This window comes from Acanthaster planci, linkage group LG09, assembly GCF_054643075.1.
Source record: "Acanthaster planci isolate LZ-2023a linkage group LG09, COTS_SCS, whole genome shotgun sequence".
NCBI lineage: Eukaryota > Metazoa > Echinodermata > Asteroidea > Valvatida > Acanthasteridae > Acanthaster > Acanthaster planci.
Genome location: NC_141785.1, coordinates 18,655,340 through 18,675,837, shown reverse-complemented (window position 1 = coordinate 18,675,837; position 20,498 = coordinate 18,655,340). Strand labels below are relative to the sequence as shown.

Genomic DNA, 20,498 nt, shown 5'->3' with positions numbered 1-20,498 from the left:
TACACGTTGAAGTCATTGCACAGTTTTAATTGTCTGCAAAATGGATATGGTGCACGTTACCAAAGAAAAGAGTTAGTTTAAGTAAGTCCCGAGGCCCTCGTATTAACGAGAGTCGACAGCACGTCGTAAATCCCCTCCAGTATCGACGCCACTGGCCGCCATTTTACACTTCGGTTGTTGCTTGCTTCTCCTTGTTAAATGTACATGTACACATAATAGGAGAAAAGTCCCTCCACTATTTCGTTCAGTCCACACTGTGATGGACGCCTCTCTGGTGAAGAGGCTATGAGAGTCTTAGAATATATTTAAGAGTTCCAAAAGGAATTAAACTAGTCTGATACATATTGGACAGGCGGGGCTGGTGGCATTACTGGATTGAAACCTGTTAGGGAGCACCCGGCTTAGGATGCACATAATATTTCAAAGGGGGCACTGAAAGCACGTAAGCTTTGGCTTGTACATAGGTTGTGTGCATTTTCACAAGGGCCACAAATTTCCACCAGGGATACATCAAGGCATTGTTTTGTAAAGTTTAATACTGTGCAAGTGCTTGGATTTTGTATTAACCCTAACCCCGTAGGGTGTATGTAAAATCATATTGAAATCGGAGGATGTGGGACTGTTAGGGTTAAAGGTTATTAATTTCGCATAAGTATTGTACAGATTACTTTATACGCAAATAAACAGTTCGAATCATGTGCTGAACTAAACTAATATTAAGTACATGCATATTGGCTTTATGTCATCAGGTTTGCTGTACATGTATTAACAAAATTGTGTGCAAATTATATTTACATCTAATTATTGTCAAGTGCACGCATGTCAGTGCATGGAATAATTCACTGGATGATCGGAAATGGGAGGGATGGCATCAGTATCACTGTGTTATCAGTTGTTACGTCAACTGCTCCAATCGGTTATTCGAGATTCGCTACATGTGAACAAGTTTTTGAGGACAAAAAGTGCAACGCCATTAGTTTTTGTGGATCTGGTTGACGACCCCCTTCACGTCTTCGGTTGTCGACACGTCGTGCGCGACGGCCACGCACCTCTTGCAGAAGAACCTCATAAAGGCCCGCCTGAAGTCCGCACTGAAGCCGTACAGAAAGGGGTTGAGGGTGGAATTCAGGTAGGCCAGCCAGTATGAAGCGTCGTACAGTTTGCCCAGTATGCAGTTGTTGCAAAACGCTTTGATGGGGAACATTACGACGAAGGGAAGCCAGCACACCAGGAACAAGACGACGATTATGCCGAGGGTCCGCGCGGTTCGTCGGTTAATCGCAGCGTGCTTCAGCTGGACCTTCTGCAGCCGGAGCTTCCTCATCTTCTCAGCATTCGTGGTTTCCCCTTGGCTTTGGGCAACAGTACCCGACACGGAAGTCAGTGTTACGTCGCCCGTTTGTGCCGAGTGCATCCCACTACTGTCCGAAGGCGCGCCGGTGTCGATATCAGACCGCATGATGCCAAGATCGGTGCCACTGGTTTCAATGCCTTCAAGAGACACCACCGATTCCCGTTGGAGTCCATGCAAAGATTGCGTACTGGCCCTGAATCCCTTGTTCGTGTATGTGGACAATTCTTGTAGTGATAGCTCCGACACATTAGTGAATAGATCGGTGGCGTTACTCAGGCTTGAATTGTTCAGACAATCGTCAGCGTGAGCACCTTGCGTCTTCTCGCCTTTTTCGCTCAACGGGCGCTCAAATTCTTCAAGAGATTTAAACTGCCCCTTGACTGAGCAGTATACATTGATATAGAGGTACACCATCGCACCCATGGGGGTGTAGTATATTACTACAGCGGAAATAAGGACGTATATTGGGTGTGTGAGGTAGACACAGTCATATTCTATGAAACTTCCGGACACGACGCGAAAGGCGATGATCGCTGGTACCCAGCAGATGGCCGATACGAGCCAGATTGAAGCGACGTACACCAGTGCCCTTTTGCGACTGCGTCTTCCCATGTGTTTCAGGGGCTTAGTGATGGCCCAGTAACGGTCCAGCGATATCATGCACAAGCTCAGCATGGAAGCGGTGCAGCACATGAAGTCGACGGTAATCCACAAGTCGCAAACGATGTCGCCGAGGGCCCAGAATCCTAAAATGGAGTAGGACGCCATGCCGGGCATGACGACAGCTCCTACAATACAGTCGGCTGTCGCCAAGCTGATGATGTAATAGTTGCTGAGTTTTCGCAGTTTGCGATCGACGATAACTAGTGTGATTATCATGGCGTTTGGGGTGACCGTCGACAGGGCCATCAAAGAAGCGACGGACACCGCCAGGGCGTAGGTTGAAGGTGGCACGGCATCATCACCGGGAGTTGACGAGGGAGAATCGGTAATCAGCACCTCTGTCTCAGTAAGGTCAGTTTGCACGATTTCAGATTCCATGGCGTTTTAAGTTTGCTTTAGTTTTGTGAAGTGTTATTCGGCTTTTGTCTATCACTGGTTGTGACGTTGTGCTTCCCGATGCCGTTCAAAACATACGGTGCTGGTTTGCATGACAACGTGCATGTAATTTTGCAGTGCGATCAGAGTTCCAGCGCTCAGCTGTAGATCCCAAGCGTTATATTTGACTCGTGGTGTGGGCCTACGTGATTAGCCCTCCAATCAAATGACGCATAATCTGTACGTCACGTCAACATGATCATATAGTTTGGCTGCCATTGGTCAAGGTATCCTTGGCTGACAAAAAAAGAATTTCCATGGCGTCAACAAAATGCTACCTCGTTTTTTCCAACGTGCAGTTCGTTGAAGGTTACATTTCCGGCTCAATTCTGACAGAATCACACCTGAAATAAACGAAAACAGCACTTTTATTGTCAACACACGGAAACGAGAGCACCAAATATTACTCAGAAGTAAAAGGTAGCATGGAGTGCTGCGGCTTGTATGAGTGCATGACCTTATTGTTCCCTGACGCGCTAATCTACTGCTGTTAAGACAATGTACCATACCGTGCTGTGGCGCTGATATACGAATTTGCTTTTCCGTTTCAATGCCATTCCCAGAGAAAGACAAAAATGACGATAAATAGGGACGAATAAGTGTTTTTTTTTCGTGATTTACAATGCTCTGAAGTGAAATCTAGTAGTGATATTTCGAAATTGGAATCAACATTTAGGGCGAAAGACCCCTCCTTGACGAAATTAACCTTTGTTCAAATTAAGCAATTTAAATGAAATAAGTGCTAAAAAAAACCCAGGAAAATCTATATTCATCTTCTTTCAAAGAATGGTAATTTCCTTTTTTTAAATAATTACCACTTTAATGGCAGTACTTTCAATCGTGAACACCCGTGTAATTTAGTGAGACAGACAATAGCTTAGTTCAATAATAATTCAACGCATCCAACATTGCTAAGGTTATTAAACGCGAAAAAGGGATGGCGCCAAGCAAGGCATGAAATTACTTTCGATGGCAAACATCGATGCAAGATGGTGTTCGTGCCGCACGATATCTTGTCAAACCTCCATAAATTTCGTTAGGTAGAATGCACATAAAGCGTGCTTCATTCCATTTGTTTTTCAACGGTTTTACAATTGACAGTATATAATCGTAAGAACTGGGTACCTATGACCAGCTCTTTTAGGCAGCGAATTCAAAGCACAAAGTCTTCCCAGAGCTCCGCAGAGCTACTTTTATCTTTCTCGTGCGCTTAATTTTTTTCAGATGTTGGCAAGAAAAACAACTGTGGATTTATATCAATTGAATGAACCCCGAATAATCAGGAAGTGGTATTTAAAAAAGCCTTGTACGGTACCCTTTTTGTTTAAAATTCATCCCAAGTTTCCTTCTTAATGAAAATGATGCAGATGCTTTCAAAAGGTGGAAGCCGGAGTATACAGTGAATTTGTTTCTAATTCGACCAAACTTTGCAAAGATTTCAACACGCAAAGATTCCAAAGACCCACGTTTTTTACATTAAGCTTGCCATTTGGAATGTCTTGAAGATATACATGTAGGCCTACATATTACTGAAAATAGGGACGCGCTACTGCGAGCGACTCCTCCGGTGCAAAAGCACGAACGATTTCGGTTCCATGCATGTAATGCGAATCGTTCTCGACTTTTCTCGAGAAAACTCGCGACCACTTGATACGTGTTGTCCCCAAGTTTCAGTTGACTCGTTTTGTTTTGACAAACTAGCGTTCTCATATCATTTTAAATAGAAAAGACATGCAGAAATTTCCAACAGTTTTTTTCTTGCCTTCCGAGATAAAGATGTCCATTTTTTCAGAGTAACGTACGCGTGATTGGGGCCATCATTTTGAATCCACAATTCCTGACTGCCCTTTACATGTATTAACCAAATCTTCATAAAATTAGGGCTTGTTTTTCTCGAAAGCGACTCAGTGTTATTGTTTCATGTTTATTTTGAGGACGTAGTTGCATATTCGAAAACAACGTTGGTGTGTTTTTAACTCATCAAATCATCAGTAAAATTATTGTAAAAGTTAAACACATGTAAGTAATTTTTGGCCACAGTTTGTGAAAAATATCTGACAATAATATTGAGCGGCATCAACTTTTAACCCCCCCCCCCCAGCGGGGGTATTTCTGAAATACACCCCAGGATGCCTGATGTTACTTTTTAATGCATTTTGTATGTTTGTGAAGGTATTACATCAATATTTTTAATCATTATATTTTGATAACACAGTTTCCATAAGTTTACCCACCATGAAACCCGACGTAAAACGAAATGTCGTTTTAATGCGGCAACTTTGTGGTACACACTTTTCTCAGAATGTACACGATAAAAGAGTAGGCTTATCACACCTTTTGCAAGGTTATACTCTGACTTAAAACATTGAAAAAAACCCTGATGTACAGACAATCTATGAACTAGGACTTCAAGCACTCCTTCCTGCGAGGTGTGGACTTAATTTTGACCGCAGCTTTGCGTACGTGACATCACCATTATTCATCGAAGACACTGCCTTGCGCTGCCGTAGCTGGAAGTGTTACGCAATCCAGTGTCATGTTAATATTTTCTCCTTTAATACTTTGCCAGCCGTAACACGCTTTGAACCAGCTCTGACTCTGAACTGAAATTGCGCATCTGTGTGTCAAATCGTCCACGGTGAAATGGTCCACGGTGAAACAGTCCAAAAAATAGAATATGTCGTGGCGGAATTCGGAATGGAAATACGCGTACAAGAGGACGAGTGCCTTCAATAGAATATATTACATTTATTGGTCTGTAATATTCCAAATGTTGGGACTTTTTAATAGAGTGTAATTGTTCCACTCACTGGTGGAAATGTGCTTCAAACAGAATAGATTCCCAAGCGGTAAATGATGCGTTCGGTTTCTTTGTATTGAGCAATATCCGACTCGCGCGCGACTTTTCTTTTTCCTGAGACAGACCGTGACGTGATGAACAAGTAAACCTTACAGAATTTTCAACACCACTTGGATGAGTTGTCACAACGTCCTCTAGCTTCGAGCATATTTTTACCATGATGAGAAATGACACATATGGAATTAAATATCAGCCAGTCAGTGTGGAAAGAGTTCCATATACGTATAACACTAATGATTCCCCGGTGCACAAACCTATGAGTGCCTGCAAACAAACGCAGTGTCTTCTAAGTAAATGCTTCGGGACTTTTATGATAAGTTATCACGTTCTGATGGTTATTATAACATTTCTAGGGAAACTTGGTGTTGTCCATGTATGGAACTCTCTCCGTAAAGGTTACCCCAAATTCCTAAAGTTGCATTTGGACATGGCATGAATTCTAGACATGAATGAATATGTTACGGCTAAAATCTTGAACACATAAACCGGTACTTCCTCTCGGAAGGTCCGATTAGATTGAAGTTTCACATCCTATGGTCAGTCCGAAACCATGTTTTATTTTTCTTCGAAAATAGCGAAGGGCAGCGATCACGCTTTTATGAAGTACAACCCTTAGGCCTACCTTTGAAACTGCATGCGTTGTGTAGTGCCTTCACCCAGAGCACAATCGACATGTTCACCTGCATTTACAAGCACTGCGCTGCTGTCGTGACAGTTTCGTTGTTTTTTTCTCGCATATTGGCTGAAACATGGGAAACGACTTCGACCAAAGAATCCAATATCCTTAGATACACTTGAACTTTGCTCGGCAGGCAACAATCACGTCTTCCAGAACGACAAATGAACAGTTGGGTATTTGGCCCACGATCGAGATCTAACCTGTCCACTTTGTGCTGGAGTCGCACCCTGTCACGCCCAACCGCATTGTGTCCACGAGGGAATTGTGCAGATGTAAGAGAGCCTGCCTTTCATGGTGCCTGGCTTTCGCATCACACCTGCTCAATTAAAAGACGCAAAGCAGGTGGACATGCCGTGCGAGAGCTCGTTATGAAGGTGGTTCATCAGTGGTAGGACTTTGACACGTTTGATGTTGCATTATTCACGTGGTCCTTGGTTGAGCATTCCTAACGATTAGGAGCTCCTCTATACCCAATGTAAAAACAAGTAAGTACATTGTGTTCGTAGACACTGCTCTTAAGACTCAATTGTCCTCAATAGAAATGTAATAATATTGAACGTTGTTAGAATTTAACCGCTGAATGCAACGATTTTAGTTTGCCTATATAACCACATATAAGTAATACATGATTATATATAACGTACCCATGTATTTTTGAAAGAAAGACAAATGACTATACTTATGGAGGTTAAGCACACAAAAATGCAGTAAACATGGTATGCCCCAACAATGAGGACGGGTCTTTGTCCCTCAGGATTATGCATGAGTAGACCCTCAGTACTTCTAGGGCCATTGAATTGAAATGAAACGATGGCGTTTGTGAGGGCGCTTCATGCAGCCCCTCTGTTAGTGTAAACGGTTTGTCCTTTCTCTATGGTTGAACAAAGTAAATGTGGCATATGATACGGTTTCTACACTGAAACTCAAATATGCCAGTCGTTTTAAAGTAAGGTCCTTGAAAAAATATGGGAATGGGTGTGACAATCAATCTAACCTTAAAAGTCCCAAATCCTCGGATTTCAGTATGATTTTACGTACACCCTAGGGGGTTACCCACTACCGTTGCGAAGCAAAAAAAGAAAGGCGCTCATGGGGCGGGAAGTTGATTGTGGGCTGAGGGCAAGCTGCCTTCCTCCGACACACGTTGCCATTTTAAAAAGTTATTATTACATGTATTTCATTTTAGGGCTTGAAAGTGCCAACATTTAAGAAACAGTACTACGTTATCACATTTCTTTTTGGGGTGGGGTAGGATGAGGATTCTTTCACTGATGAAAAAACAGGACCGTCGTTTTTCTTGGAAAAGTAATCCATTTCCCCCTCCAACGACTAAAGACCTGGCCAGTATACCAGGCACCCTATACACCTCCAGCCTATTGTTACTAAACACCCCCCCCCCCCGGATGTCTGAAAAGACTTCCTCAGAATGAGATACCAGCATAACTATGACAACACAAGGGGGGGTCTCTGTCCCACAGTTTGCATCGAATGTCTGAATATGCTGCTTCTGTAATCGTGTCATCCAGACAGCGTTATTGCCCTCTAGGGAATGCTAACCTTTTGTTGCGTAAGAAAACAAAGTCCTCGAGAGTGGCTTTGAAACGCATGTGGCGGAACGGGCACTGTGACATTTCTCGCATCATGCGAACTAATCCATTCATGCGGTAATGGACTCATGCTTTGTTCGTGTCATGAAATGTTTATTTCATCATTACCATTATTATCAATCTGTCCTGGCATGGAACGTCGTTTCCAGGGTATGCATGGTCATTGATGGATTGGGGGACGGTCGGTGAAGGCCTGACAACCTCAAACGAGCTGGTAAATCTTTTGTCTTACTGTCACTTTCGTGTAGGCTGCAAAAATTCAAACCTGCGAACAAGTGTAGACATCAGTTGGGCACCATTGGAATTGTTGAAATTTACTTCGCCATTACAGGCCAATATACTGAAGATGTCACACCTTGTTAACAGGTAGACATTCCTATGGAGCCAGTGCAGTGGGTGCCCATAACCTAGTTACGTCCACTGAGCACCACGGGAAAGCAGACACATTAGTGTGGCGTCATCAGTTGGTCGACCCCCATGTGAGCCGAGCAGTCAACGATCGGCAATTCCTCAAGGGAGTAACTTCAGAAGATGGAAACAATTCCACTTCCTCGACAGCATGCATGCTTGGAAATAGATGTTGTCTTGCACACATACTATTCAAAGACAGGTTTCAAATGGACTTTCCAAGAGATCTCGCGAAGAATTGGCGCAGTTGTAAAATATCACTGCACACCTTTGATCACTGCGCCGAAGGCAATATCTAAGGCTAGTTTGAACTCTGATCTCAGCATCAGTAAATAAAATGCTGAAGATTCCAAGTAGGAAGAATCTTAAGAACGGAAAAACCTGTCAGAAAGTGGGCTACTCACGCAAAATAAACAGTAAAACATCACTAATAAAAGCACTGTTAACACAAGAGTCTGCTTATAACAAGGAAACCTTTAGGCCCCAATCCTTTGTTTTTCATTATTTTCATTCTTGATAATACAAGGCTCCTTTTTAATGACGATCTTTGCTAAGTCCGAAGGACCTCTTATTAACGAGGTTTGGCTGTACTTTTCACTTTGAATAGATGAAAAGAATCAGGTTGGATATAAAAACGCGGTAACATTTATTACTGCAATATACATTAGTGAATAAAATAAGAAAACCCAGGTTGAAATAACAGGAAATCTTGCATCTTGAATTCAATCCCATCATTTGAATGCAAAAACGTATACAAACTTAAATGCGCACAAATGAAAAGGAAAACCCAAACTTGCACACAACGAAGCATTAATTCACCAACCGACCACTAAATTGAACAACCACTATTAAACTGATTGGCATGTGGTTAGGATGCTTTCAAAATGACGCTGTCTCTTCTGAAACAAACGTGAACGTCTGAAATCTAATTCAGCGGCCCGAACATTACGTTGAGCGCAATGTTACCAATTTGGTTTGGGACACTAGTTATTGGTAATTTGACATCTGATCACTGAGCAAGAACTGTAAAGTGTAATTATTGCAACATCAAAACTTTCTGAAGTGTCCAAACTTCGTTGTTTTTTTGTCAGACTTTAGAGGAGAATCCACTAATTATTAAATAGTTACCCCAGATCGGACTTTACTTGCCGTTTAAAAGAATTCAGGAAAAGTGTGGATTGATTGTTTCTAGTGCACTTTCCCGAGACAGAATGTCATATAGTTGTAACATAATCTGAGAGGAACCGAAAAGTGCACAAAAATTTTATTTGAGATAATAATCATCTTATATAAACCCTTTATAGTTAATATCACTTGTTTGTCGCAACACTTTTCGGTCACAATAATTTATGGTTCAATTAAGGTTGTCAGGCTTGTAATCACCGAGTGACATCCTTTGACGTTGACTTCATAAACGGATGCATTGCCTCTAAATGGTAATTAACGCAGGCAGCCTGTTTTTCTTTTCACGTTGCCTGTATGGCAAATGGCAATGTACTTAAATTCAAGGTTTCTCCAACTCATCGGTTTACCTTTTTATAAACGCGTAAGGAATGCGCAACAATACAAGATGTAAACAAGCAAACTGAAAGGAAAAGCACCCAGTGGAAATTACTAACGTCCCTCGCTACTCTCCTCACATTCTCCTTCTTTTGCTGTGTCGAACATTTCAATCCTAAAAGGAATAGAACGGTAATTGTAGAATACATTATCCAGTTATTATTACTACTGTGACACACACCGTTGCGTTTTCGTTTCAGGACTTGAAGTGTTGGTATAGAGTTTGTCTTGTGCTTGCTTCAACATCATGAATTCTGTAAGATTTAGGCTTACTGTTCTTGGAGATTGTCAGTTTTTGATGCCCCAAATCCTATGTTCTTCATGGAATTCCGCAGGACAAAGTAGCACATTTGCAACTGTAGGGTTACGGATGAGTAATCCTAGAGTTAAATCCTGATGTGTCACTGCTTGAGGTTGGAAAAATACTTTCCAATTTAGGTCAGCCATTATTCTGCTTCAGTGGTTGGTAAACAAGAAAATTTACTACAGATTGCAGAAACCTTGCAAAGCAAAACCAACCCTTTTCTGTCTTTGGTGTTACATGTAGTTTAACCCCCCCGCAGTCTTGCTCTCAAGGAGAAGACCCCCCGTGAAGAAACCATCCCCAAGGTACTCTTGGTCACCACTTTTCACCCGCGTCTTCCTCCCCTCCGCAAAATAATTAATGACAATCATCATCATATCCTCCACACTGCAGACCGCCTTGCCAGGCAGTGCCATTCCAGACACCCCACTTGTGGCCTACAGGCGCCGCCGCAACCTACGGAACCTTACCGTTCGGGCAGAGGTGCCCCCTTTGGATACCCCTCCCCCTCCCAGCAAGGCACGTTCAACTGTGATTCTAACAGATATGTTGCTTGCCAGAACCATGTCCTGGAATCAGATACATTCTCTGGACACTCCTCCGGTACCACCCGCAGAACCAAAGGCACCATCACTTGTAGCTCTTCTAATGTCAAATATCGCATCTCTGGCAGGGTGTGAAGTGTTCAATATGTTGGAGATCGAGACTGTGAACAGTCTCAAGAAGGGTTTCTATGGCCACAGCGCTACGGTCAACACCAAACGACTAGATACCCTTGTGGGCCATCACTTCACACAACCTTCCTAACCATTCCATGCCTGACATGATCTCACAGGACATAGAATCACTTGGACACCGTAAAGATGCTTTTGGCTTCAACAGGGAGAAGCTATGGATTAAACGCCTCCGCACCATACGTACACCCCATGGCTTGAACATGCAAGCAGTCCCATTTCTCCCTTTATCCAGCCACCATCTTTCTTGACCTTTCCTATTGTCCTCCTGCATTCGTCCATGCTTGGTTGATCCCCAGTTTGCTAGTTTGTCCCTTGTGATTTTGCCTTTGAGAAAGTTTCTGCTAGGATCAAAACGTCGGGCCCTCCATATTTTGTGATATGTTTTTTCACTGTAGCCAGCATGCAGTTTGCAGCAGTTTTGTATTACCGGTACATATTTTGTGTTTATACCTTGCAACATGAATGTTAAATTTTATTATTTATTTTTTTTCTGGCGCTATCTACCACTGCAGTAATTATACATTGGTGAGAACAAATAGAATGCAAATGGGCCAAGAAGAGAATTTGGGAATCTTATTTGTGGGAAAAGAAAGCATTTAATGTGCAGCCTACGTTTAGATATATCTAATAGTCCTCAATGTAACCAAACTGAGGCTGGAAGGAAAAATAGTCTGTTCGCTTTTATCGATTTGTGAAGATGTGTTACTATTGTCGATCGTCTACAGGGAACAAGACAAGCATGGCAGCATTCTTGCTAAATATCTATAATCATCCATTATTTAGCTCAACCAAGGCTGTTTGACCCATAGAGGAAGGACACCTCTATGTTTGACTGTAGTTAGTGTTGGGCCCAAGAGAAGTGCTTGCGGTGAAAATACTCATTTTTCTTGAACTGGGAACACAGATTTTACCTGGAGTTTTGTAAAATGATTCCTTGACTGTCCCTCTTCCTTTTACGACGATGATCCTGACCCATAAATGTCTCTAAAGTTCTTTTTTTCAAAGAAGGGGAACCCTCTTGTGGACATGGGTAGGTCCGTAGAACATCTTCCCTTCCTGCATCGTGCAGACATCTGTTGTTCACACCCCTGCAGGTTGTTGGGTGAACGAAAGTTGCAGCGGCTAAGCACTTACCATCATGTCACTTTCTCTGACGCTATTGTGCAAGAAGTGCATTTGACAGGTGTTTCACGGAAATCAAATTGTGCGAAAGTATACCAACGTCTACTGAATACTTGTAATGATCATGAAAATAACACAGACTTACGGTAAGACAGTTTGAGCAACTCTGAGCTCCAGCAACTGCTATCCTCTCTGTTAAACATTTTGATAAATTATTTGTACATCGCTTCCGATCTCGGTGGTGTAAATGATGGTGCTATTAAGCTACTGTATTTTGAATATTTAATTATTTTGAACTTTGAGGTCTAATGAGTTAGTTCTGTAGCATGTCTTTTTGCAAGTGATAGTTTGCTCGTAAGACATTTCTTCGTTGTGCGTGAGATCCTCGTGCTACGATAACAATGAGATCTATTCCATTTTGAAGATCTTTGTAAAAATTCGCTTTCGAATCGATTTCTCAGCTTCTAGTCTTCGTTTTCAACCTTTCATAACGTGACGACGCTTCTATTAAATTAAATTACACTTACATACCATTGAATTCAACTTTTGAATAAAGAGGTTAGGCCTTCGAAAGGGACGAACACCCTTCGTGTGAGCCGCCTTAAATTCTTCTTGTCAAGTGCCGATCAAGCTTTTAAAATCAAGATCCAATTCAGAAAATGTGGTGCTGTATGTTGCCACGCCAGAGAGGGCCATTTTTGGGACATCAAACCGTGTTGACACACCGTATTGAAGGTTTTTTATTAATAAAGAGATGAAAAGCTCTGCCAACTGCTTTTTGCCACTTTAATGTGGGTGAATCACTATATTGACGGGTTTGATGGAATGCAGAAACGACTGCTTTTAACGAGATTGAATCAGTTGGCTCGCTCCCATGTAAAAAATACTTAGAGGTGAATCAGATTAAAATGAATGTTTAATTAATCACTTGGAGTTCAGTTCTCACGTGCCTTGAATTTGCTGTAGGATAAACGAGGAATGGAATTTGCTCGGAGAGCAACAACCGTTCTAGCACCAGTTGGCTGGTGGTCAACAAGCAGCGCGAAAGCAAACAACAAAGTGAAACGGAGATGACATATCAAATAGGCCCATTCCTTCTGCGAATTCACAGAACCTGGCACGAGCGTAGATCAGGGGGAAGGAAAATGCGGGAATTCCCTCCCACTTTTTGAGTTGGGAGGATGGGCTATTGAATCCTCTTCTTTTTTCGGGTACCTGGTGAGCCAAAAATTAGAGGGGATTGTGAAAACGTTTTCAGACTTCCAAACAACTTCAAATATCATTTCAAAAGGAAAACAATAATAAAGCCCTAAATGCGCCATTCTGATGTAGGATTCTTGCATGTAATGCACATTACTGATTTAAATCTGTATCATGAATATTGCCCGTTATATAATGTCAAATGGCGTCCCCCATCCCCCGCTGTTCAAATTTCTGTGGGCGGGCAAGTCACACACCCACTCGACAAATCACCGTCCGTTAACCCCCCCCCCTTTTGGCACAAATTTACGTCACTGGCACTTGGGCAAATTTTGACCCAAGTGGAGTGTCGCTGCAAATGTTTCACGACGTCATATTTTCTTCCTTTGCACGCTCGCTTTGAGTGTTTTCCGGCCTCAATTATTGATGCTGAGGGACAAAAAGGCGAGGGATAATCTCAATGACAGAAATTGAAAAGTAGACCAGACATTTTGTAAGCAAGTCATGTTACTTAATCAACAGTTATTTTATTGGAAAAAGAATGACTTTTATTGTTACATGTACTAATTTTAAAATTACCTCCTGTAAACGGTTTCCACTCCCCCAAATAACTGCATATTCTGTGAAGTTCTTGTCAAAAATGAATGAAATGAAGGGTAAGTACCCAATAATTCATTAATTTATTCTTGTCAAATTTCCCCTTAATGTGCACTTTCAAGAACATTATTTATTTTACCATTTTTTTCTTGTTTGGCTGAACCTTAACATTTTACTGCCTATATGTTTAGAATAAACCGGACCGATTCTCTCCAACTCGTTCCGTAAACGGTAGGGCGCCATCACTCGTTCTCTCAGACTGTGTCGAGCTATTGAGGGTACACCGCAACAAATATATTCTCATAGGCAGCAACGATAAACTTCCATACTTCATAATTATTTTAAAAATCACAGGTGTTCAGGCTGCAGAGAAAAACGGTGTTCGAAATGTCGCCTTTCATTTTCCTTTCAAGTTTCGGGAGGTTGATCAATGAAATTTTGAGAAATTTTCACCCGAAGCAGACCTCCCCTAAAATGAAGAAAATGTCCCTGCCCAGATAAGTAGCCATTTTGAAAAACCATCCCTCTGCAAAATGGCCAAATCGTGCCACTTTTGGACCCGATTGCACCCAATTGCTCAGAATTAGAAGCCTAAAGTCCAGGCCAGAGGTTCAGTGTCATATTTCTACAATCCTCAATTTCAAGGCTTTTAAGACTCTCTGATGCAGAATATTTTGAGTTTATAGTTTGTATGGTGTACTATTTACGACAAACATTTCTCTCTCTTTAGCCTCCCTCCAGGTGACGCAACTACACGACGCGAGCTCCCTTGCGTCGTGCTGTCGGGTCGCACCGTCGCCTTCTTTGCCATTACGTTTGTGTACACACGACACGTTGCGTCGTGCGTCGCGTCGTGCCGTCGCCCGTCGCGTCATGCTGTCTTAGGCTCATTCCTTGTTGCATTTTTTTCCTGCCTAAATGTCGCCCCTTCCGTCCCCCGTCGCATCGTACTGTCGTGCGTCGCGTCACCAGAAGCACGATGCGACGCACGACACGACGCACGACGCGACGCGTCGTGTGCTGTCGCCCTTTACTTCATGGTGTTTATAGAGGGCGCTTTTACTGTTTGCTTTCATTTCCGTCCACCTTTCTTGCAAAGTACATGCAATTCGCTCTTTCGTGTTTATTTTCCATTGTTTTTATCTCATCGATTCATTAACTGGATTTATTTCAGTCATATTTTATCGATAAAATGATAAAAGAGCAAAAGAAAATCCGAATAAGAAGGAACTGCTCTCTCAAAACAAGTGGAAACCGCAAGCTCAGAATTCGTTACTCGTTAATTTCCCAGCCAATGATTTCTTTTTTTTCTCTCATTTTCGTCCATAGCACTTGCAAAATACATGCCCTGAGCTGCAGGCGTTGATTTTTTTTTTCAGGGGATTGTTTCATCTGTTCATCAAATTGAATTAGTTTTTGTCATATTTTATCCAAAAAAAAATGAAAACGAGCAAAAAGAAAATCTGGGTATGTAGGTGCTTTCACATAATAAGTGTAAGCCCAGAATTCTTCACTTTTTAATTTACCCGGCTGATCCTTGTTCGAATGTCCGACCAATTTCTTTTTAAGACCGTTGATGAAGTTCCCATTTATGGTAAAGTTGTAACCTTATAAATATTTCTCTGTGATCCGTGCCAGCAGTTTCCAAGTAATTCTCTCACTCCTCCAGATAACTTGTCTACAATTGTACAAGTTTGAACATGGGTTCAGGTAGTTACCATCCAGCCTGCACTATATTATTACCCTCAGAATATTCAGTCTTCAGACTTCCTTCAGTTTAGTCTTCCTCGTTAACTTCATCAGCACCATACTTTCAATGATATTAGTCCGCTGGCGTGTTTCTTAATAAAACACTGTAGATCCTGCTACCATTGTGACGGTGTCTTTTCTTCCTCTCTGTTTGGCCTCGCGCTTAATTTCTCATCAGATCCGCATTTACATTTTTGCAAGCACGTAATAATGATTGGTGTATTGTATCTTAGAATGGATTTACAATAAATATTAGAAAAATAAGAATTAGATCAGGAAAAGCTAAAACACGTTGTGGCTGACGTTAATGTTATATATTTCCTCGACAATGCCGATTAATCGCGAAGCTCTTTCTGATTACATTTGATTTAAAAAAAGGAAAAGAGTTTTCTTCAACAAATCACTCTTAATGAAAACACAAAGTTAGAAAGAATCCACGAAAAAGAACAACAGAATCAAGGCCTGGCACCTATGGCATGTACTGTGCAAGCACGGGCCGGGGAAAGGAAATGAAAGAAAACAGTAAAGGCGCCCTCTATAAACACCATGAAACAAAGGGTGACAGCACACGACGCGTCGCGCGTCGTGTCGTGCGTTGTGTCGTGCTTCAGGCGACGCAATGCACGACACGACGTACGATATTACACACGACAGCATGACGCAACGGGCGACGGAAGGGGCGACGTTTAGGCAGGAAAAAATGTAACAAGGAAAGGACCTAAGACAGCACGACGCGACGGGCGACGGCACGACGCGACGCGTCGTATGTGAACAAACGTAATGATAAGAAGGCGACGGTGCGACCCGACGGCAGGACGCGTGGGAGCCGTCGTGCCGTCGCGTCGTGTAGTTACGTCGCCTGGATGGAGGCTAAAGAGAGAATGTTTGTCGTAAATAGTACACCATAAGTACTGTTTGAGTAAAATGAGATCAAGTGGCGGCTCTTGCGCCTATTTACGTAGGTGCACCCTCGAACGTGCTTGTGTCGAACGCCCTCTCCCATCCACAATGCAAATTTCATTAGAGTGGTTTCTTGTATTACTCTTACCCTTTTTTTTCTTAAAAATCCAGAACCAGTTTCACTCAGTGGAACAAGGGCATTAGAGCCCTCCACATCTGAAGCAGACGCACCAACAATCGCGAACATGAAATCAGATAGGTCGACGTTTGAAGATTTGGTAAGCGCACAGTTAAACGAATTTTCTTGCATGCCGTGCAGGTGAGCCAAACATACCATAGAAGAATGATGTTCCCCCATATTTGTACGGTCCACTTAATCATCTGCGACGCAGGGCCTTCTGATAATGTTTTGCAGGCCCTTGGCCTCATGTGGTTTACATAGACCCTACTACCCTAGGAACAAGCGCCGATTGCATGGCACTGCTACCAGTAAGTTCGCTTGAACCTCGCATTTTGTGCTAATGCCTAGTTACACGAAACGAGTTTTACACTAGTTACACGAGTTTTCGAAGCTCTTAATTTTTTTTGTATGGCTGAGGTACGTCGCACTTCTTACTGTTTCTGATGGAAAGTCCACCCCCGACGTCATCCTCTGGGTTCTAACCAACAGACAAAACGGCCGCCACATCTCGTCTCAAGCGCACGCCTACTGACACACTTTTATAACTCGGCAGAATAATCTATTTCAGAACCATTTGCATATTGGTCCCGTTTAAGGGTCAACAGAATGAAGAAAATATTAATGGATTTAGTGAAAGGGAGTCCGACGTTTTTGTTTCTATACCACTGTCGTAAATTCACCCGCAATACTTACCGATAAATACCCAAAGTCTCACAAAATTCAATTCCATAAATTTATTCCATCGACAGTTGGAGAATGCCGGGTAAAACTGCCGTGGATAAGCAACGAGATCTCATTAGTCCGCTGTTGCATCCATGTCCGATCAGTAAACCGTGCTAGTGCCGATCTCGTTTCACTGAAACTGATGCTAGAATCGTCCATCTCTGAAATAAGAAGTCTACACCACCTTGGCTCGTTATCTTTTCAGGGATCCCTCAAAATCTAGAGTTTCTTCCCCCAGAAGCAGGATGACTTTAACTAATAAATTGTGCTGTTTGTTTCCGACCACTAGGGGCGTTTACGACGCGCATTTACGACGCTATTTCGTGGTGCAAATAGCAGTGAGACAGTTTACGATAAATTAAATCCAGGCATTCACAGCACTGCTCGTAAAAACACACTGTAATTTAAAACGAATGTCTTTGCCGACGTAAGCCTTTGATGAATCAGCGCCCTCAAGTGTTCAGCAGAAATGGGCCGATGTGGTGGGGTGACTTGCTGGGTTGGTAAAACTCTTATACGACCTGTCTCATCAAAACAAAGAGTGATTAGTTTCTATCTGATATTTGAAAGCTACAACTCGGTTCCTTTGCGTGGAATGATATCAGATCTGCCTTATTACATCATAAATCATTCGAAAGGACCTATAATACCATGGCAATCTCTCAGTTCGGCTTTCAAGTCAGTGAACTTTGAAACGTGTATGCGGAAACTATGTTCTGTGATACCGCACTCGTAGGAATCGTGCACAGTGCGGTCAGGCGGCGATTGTCGCTTCTGCGACAGGCGCGGCCTACCAAGAGCCTATTACAATCACAGAAATCAGCGCTTATCAGGGGCACCGTGAGGGGGGCGTAAGTGCGCTCATCATTCACTTATCCTTGATCCAACTTTTGCTCAATACCTTTGTAATTAAGATCTTGATGAAGTTCCTGTTTGTGGTAGATTTCCAAGTAGTGCCCCCACTCCACAATACTCCTAGGCCATAATTTTACGACCACAGTTTCAAGTCATACTACCCAGCCTGCATCCAACTCTATATAATCACCCCGAAAATGTTTCATGGTCAGTCTTCCCGATCCGCTAGTCTTTTCTCCGTCTTCAACTCAGTCTTCCTCGCTGACTTCCATTGATATTAGTCCGTATTTTCTAAATAAAACACTGTAGAACCAGTTACCATTGTGACCGCATCGTTCCTTCAACTCAACTTTGTCTGGCCACGCTAATACTTTCAAGTCCAGCACCAGACTTTACAAAAATGAAAAAGGGTAAGGGGGAATGCAAATGAAATGGGGGGGGGGGTGAAAATCGGAACAAGGGGGGGGGAAAGCAAAAGAAATAAAGGGGAGAAAATGGAAAACGCAACAAGGGAAAAAGGGGAAATGCAAATGAAATAGGCGGGATGAAAATTGGAACAAGGGTAAAAGGGGAAATGCAAATGAAATAAACGGGGGAAAATGGAAAACAAGGGTAAGGGGGAATGCAAATGAAATAGGGGGGAGGAAAATCGGAACAAGGGTGGGGGAAAATGCAAATGAAATAAACGGGGGAAAATGGAAAACAAGGGTAAGGGGGAATGCAAATGAAATAGGGGGGAGGAAAATCGGAACAAGGGTGGGGGAAAATGCAAATGAAATAAACGGGGGAAAATGGAAAACGGAACAAGGGTAAAAGGGGAAATGCAAATGAAATAGGGGGGATGAAAATCGGAACGAGGGTGGGGGAAGTGCAAATGAAATAAAGGGGGAAAATGGAAAACGGAACAAGGGTAAAAGGGGAAATGCAAATGAAATAGGGGGGATGAAAATCGGAACAAGGGTAGGGGAAATGCAAATGAAATAAAGGGGGGAAAATGGAAAACGGAACAAGGGTAAAAGGGGAAATGCAAATGAAATAGGGGGGAGGAAAATCGGAACAAGGGTAGGGGAAAATGCAAATGAAATAAACGGGGGAAAATGGAAAACGGAACAAGGGTAAAAGGGGAAATGCAAATGAAATAAACAAGAGGGGGATGGAAATAACTAATTTGCTCGGGAAAAACTCTTTGAAAAGACCCCACTCCAGCCATTAATCTTTTATCTGTTTTTGCTGAAATGCTCCCTCGGAAAAAAATACTGGCAACGCCCATTTCGTTTATGATGTCCATTCTGTCCTTATACAGAAAGTCGTTGTAGATGTCCACCGTGTATCCTCTGGGGAGGATTTCACCGTTAGCGCAGAACTATCCGCAATAAGTTACTGCCAGAACCGTGGTTATACCGGCAAACCAGCAACAGACAGGTTCTATGTCAGTCAAAGTTGCACCACGATGTACAGTACAGTGCGGCACGATAGGAGACCGTGCAGTACGGTGCCATGCGGTAACTTAGGACGCGGAGCGGTACGAAACCGCGCGGTACATGCGGTAGATGGCGGTGCGGTAAGAGGCAGTGCAGTACAGAACAGTGCGGTAATGCCCCATTCTGTACCGTACCGGACTCGGCATCACCCGAGCCCAATTCTTTTTTTAATAGAGAGAGAGACTTTTTTTCTCCCCCTTGTGTAAAATCTTGATCCCAAACCGGCCAAAAATGGCGTGCCGAACTTAGCCTAATGAAACTGACTGCGGCAATAGCACGGCAATGGCGCGGCAGTTGCGCTAAACGCCAAACTGAAATAGAGCAGTGTCGTGCCGCTGCCACTTGGAACGACGACAGCGTAGCATACCCTGTCAGAGCTAAATTGCGCTAAACGCCGTGCTATTGCCGTGTCGAACTTTTAAAAAACTGAATTATTTGAGTCTGACTCAGCAGTAGAACAGCGTAAAGCCCAGGACTGATACCTTTAAAGACAGAATTATCAGCATGAAAATATGGCCGGCTCGTATGTCCAAGTTCAGCCCTATTTTGGGGCACCAATTTCGTACCGGTACATGTCGGCCATTGCTGGGACCTCTAGTGTTCAAAATATGGCAATAATCTATAAGAAAAAGAGGTCTCACCTCTATCTCCAGTCGAAGATCACGTGCGTTGCCTCGTATGAAAACTTGAAGCAGCCACTAGGAGAAGGAGATGTAGGGAGATGGCATGACTAGACCTGTCTGTGATTGCTACCAGTTGCACATTCAGGATAGCAGTTAACATGGAGATGCACCGTGCTAAATGGGCCTCGGGAAGGACCAAGAGAGGGCGTTGTTTTCAGCGCAAATGAGTTTAGTTACATGTTCCACGTGAACGCGAAAAAAGTGTGGACTCCTGCTGACGTCATTGCTTTGTGCCTATTGTCTCTTACGGGTGGTTTGCACGGACGTTCAATACGTGAAACATGGGAAGTTCACGTTGGATCAAAACGTGAGAAACTGCAACTTTTTCGGAGGGTTTAAAATTATGCATTGAACATTAGCTGATATGAAATGGACATTTTTGGAAAGTGCAAAGGTTATG

At 42.8% G+C, this 20,498-nt stretch overlaps 1 protein-coding gene across 1 annotated transcript; it reads right to left on the bottom strand.

Moving 5' to 3' along the window:
• On the bottom strand, positions 1-6,263 carry LOC110976622 (putative G protein-coupled receptor No18). Its single transcript, XM_022230067.2, has 2 exons — positions 5,935-6,263; positions 1-2,796 (listed from the first exon to the last, which is right to left on the bottom strand). Exon 2 carries the CDS (start codon positions 2,393-2,395, stop codon positions 974-976), a length of 1,422 nt encoding a protein of 473 aa, XP_022085759.2. The 5' UTR covers positions 2,396-2,796; positions 5,935-6,263; the 3' UTR covers positions 1-973.
• Between the last annotated feature and the right edge of the window lie 14,235 nt (positions 6,264-20,498).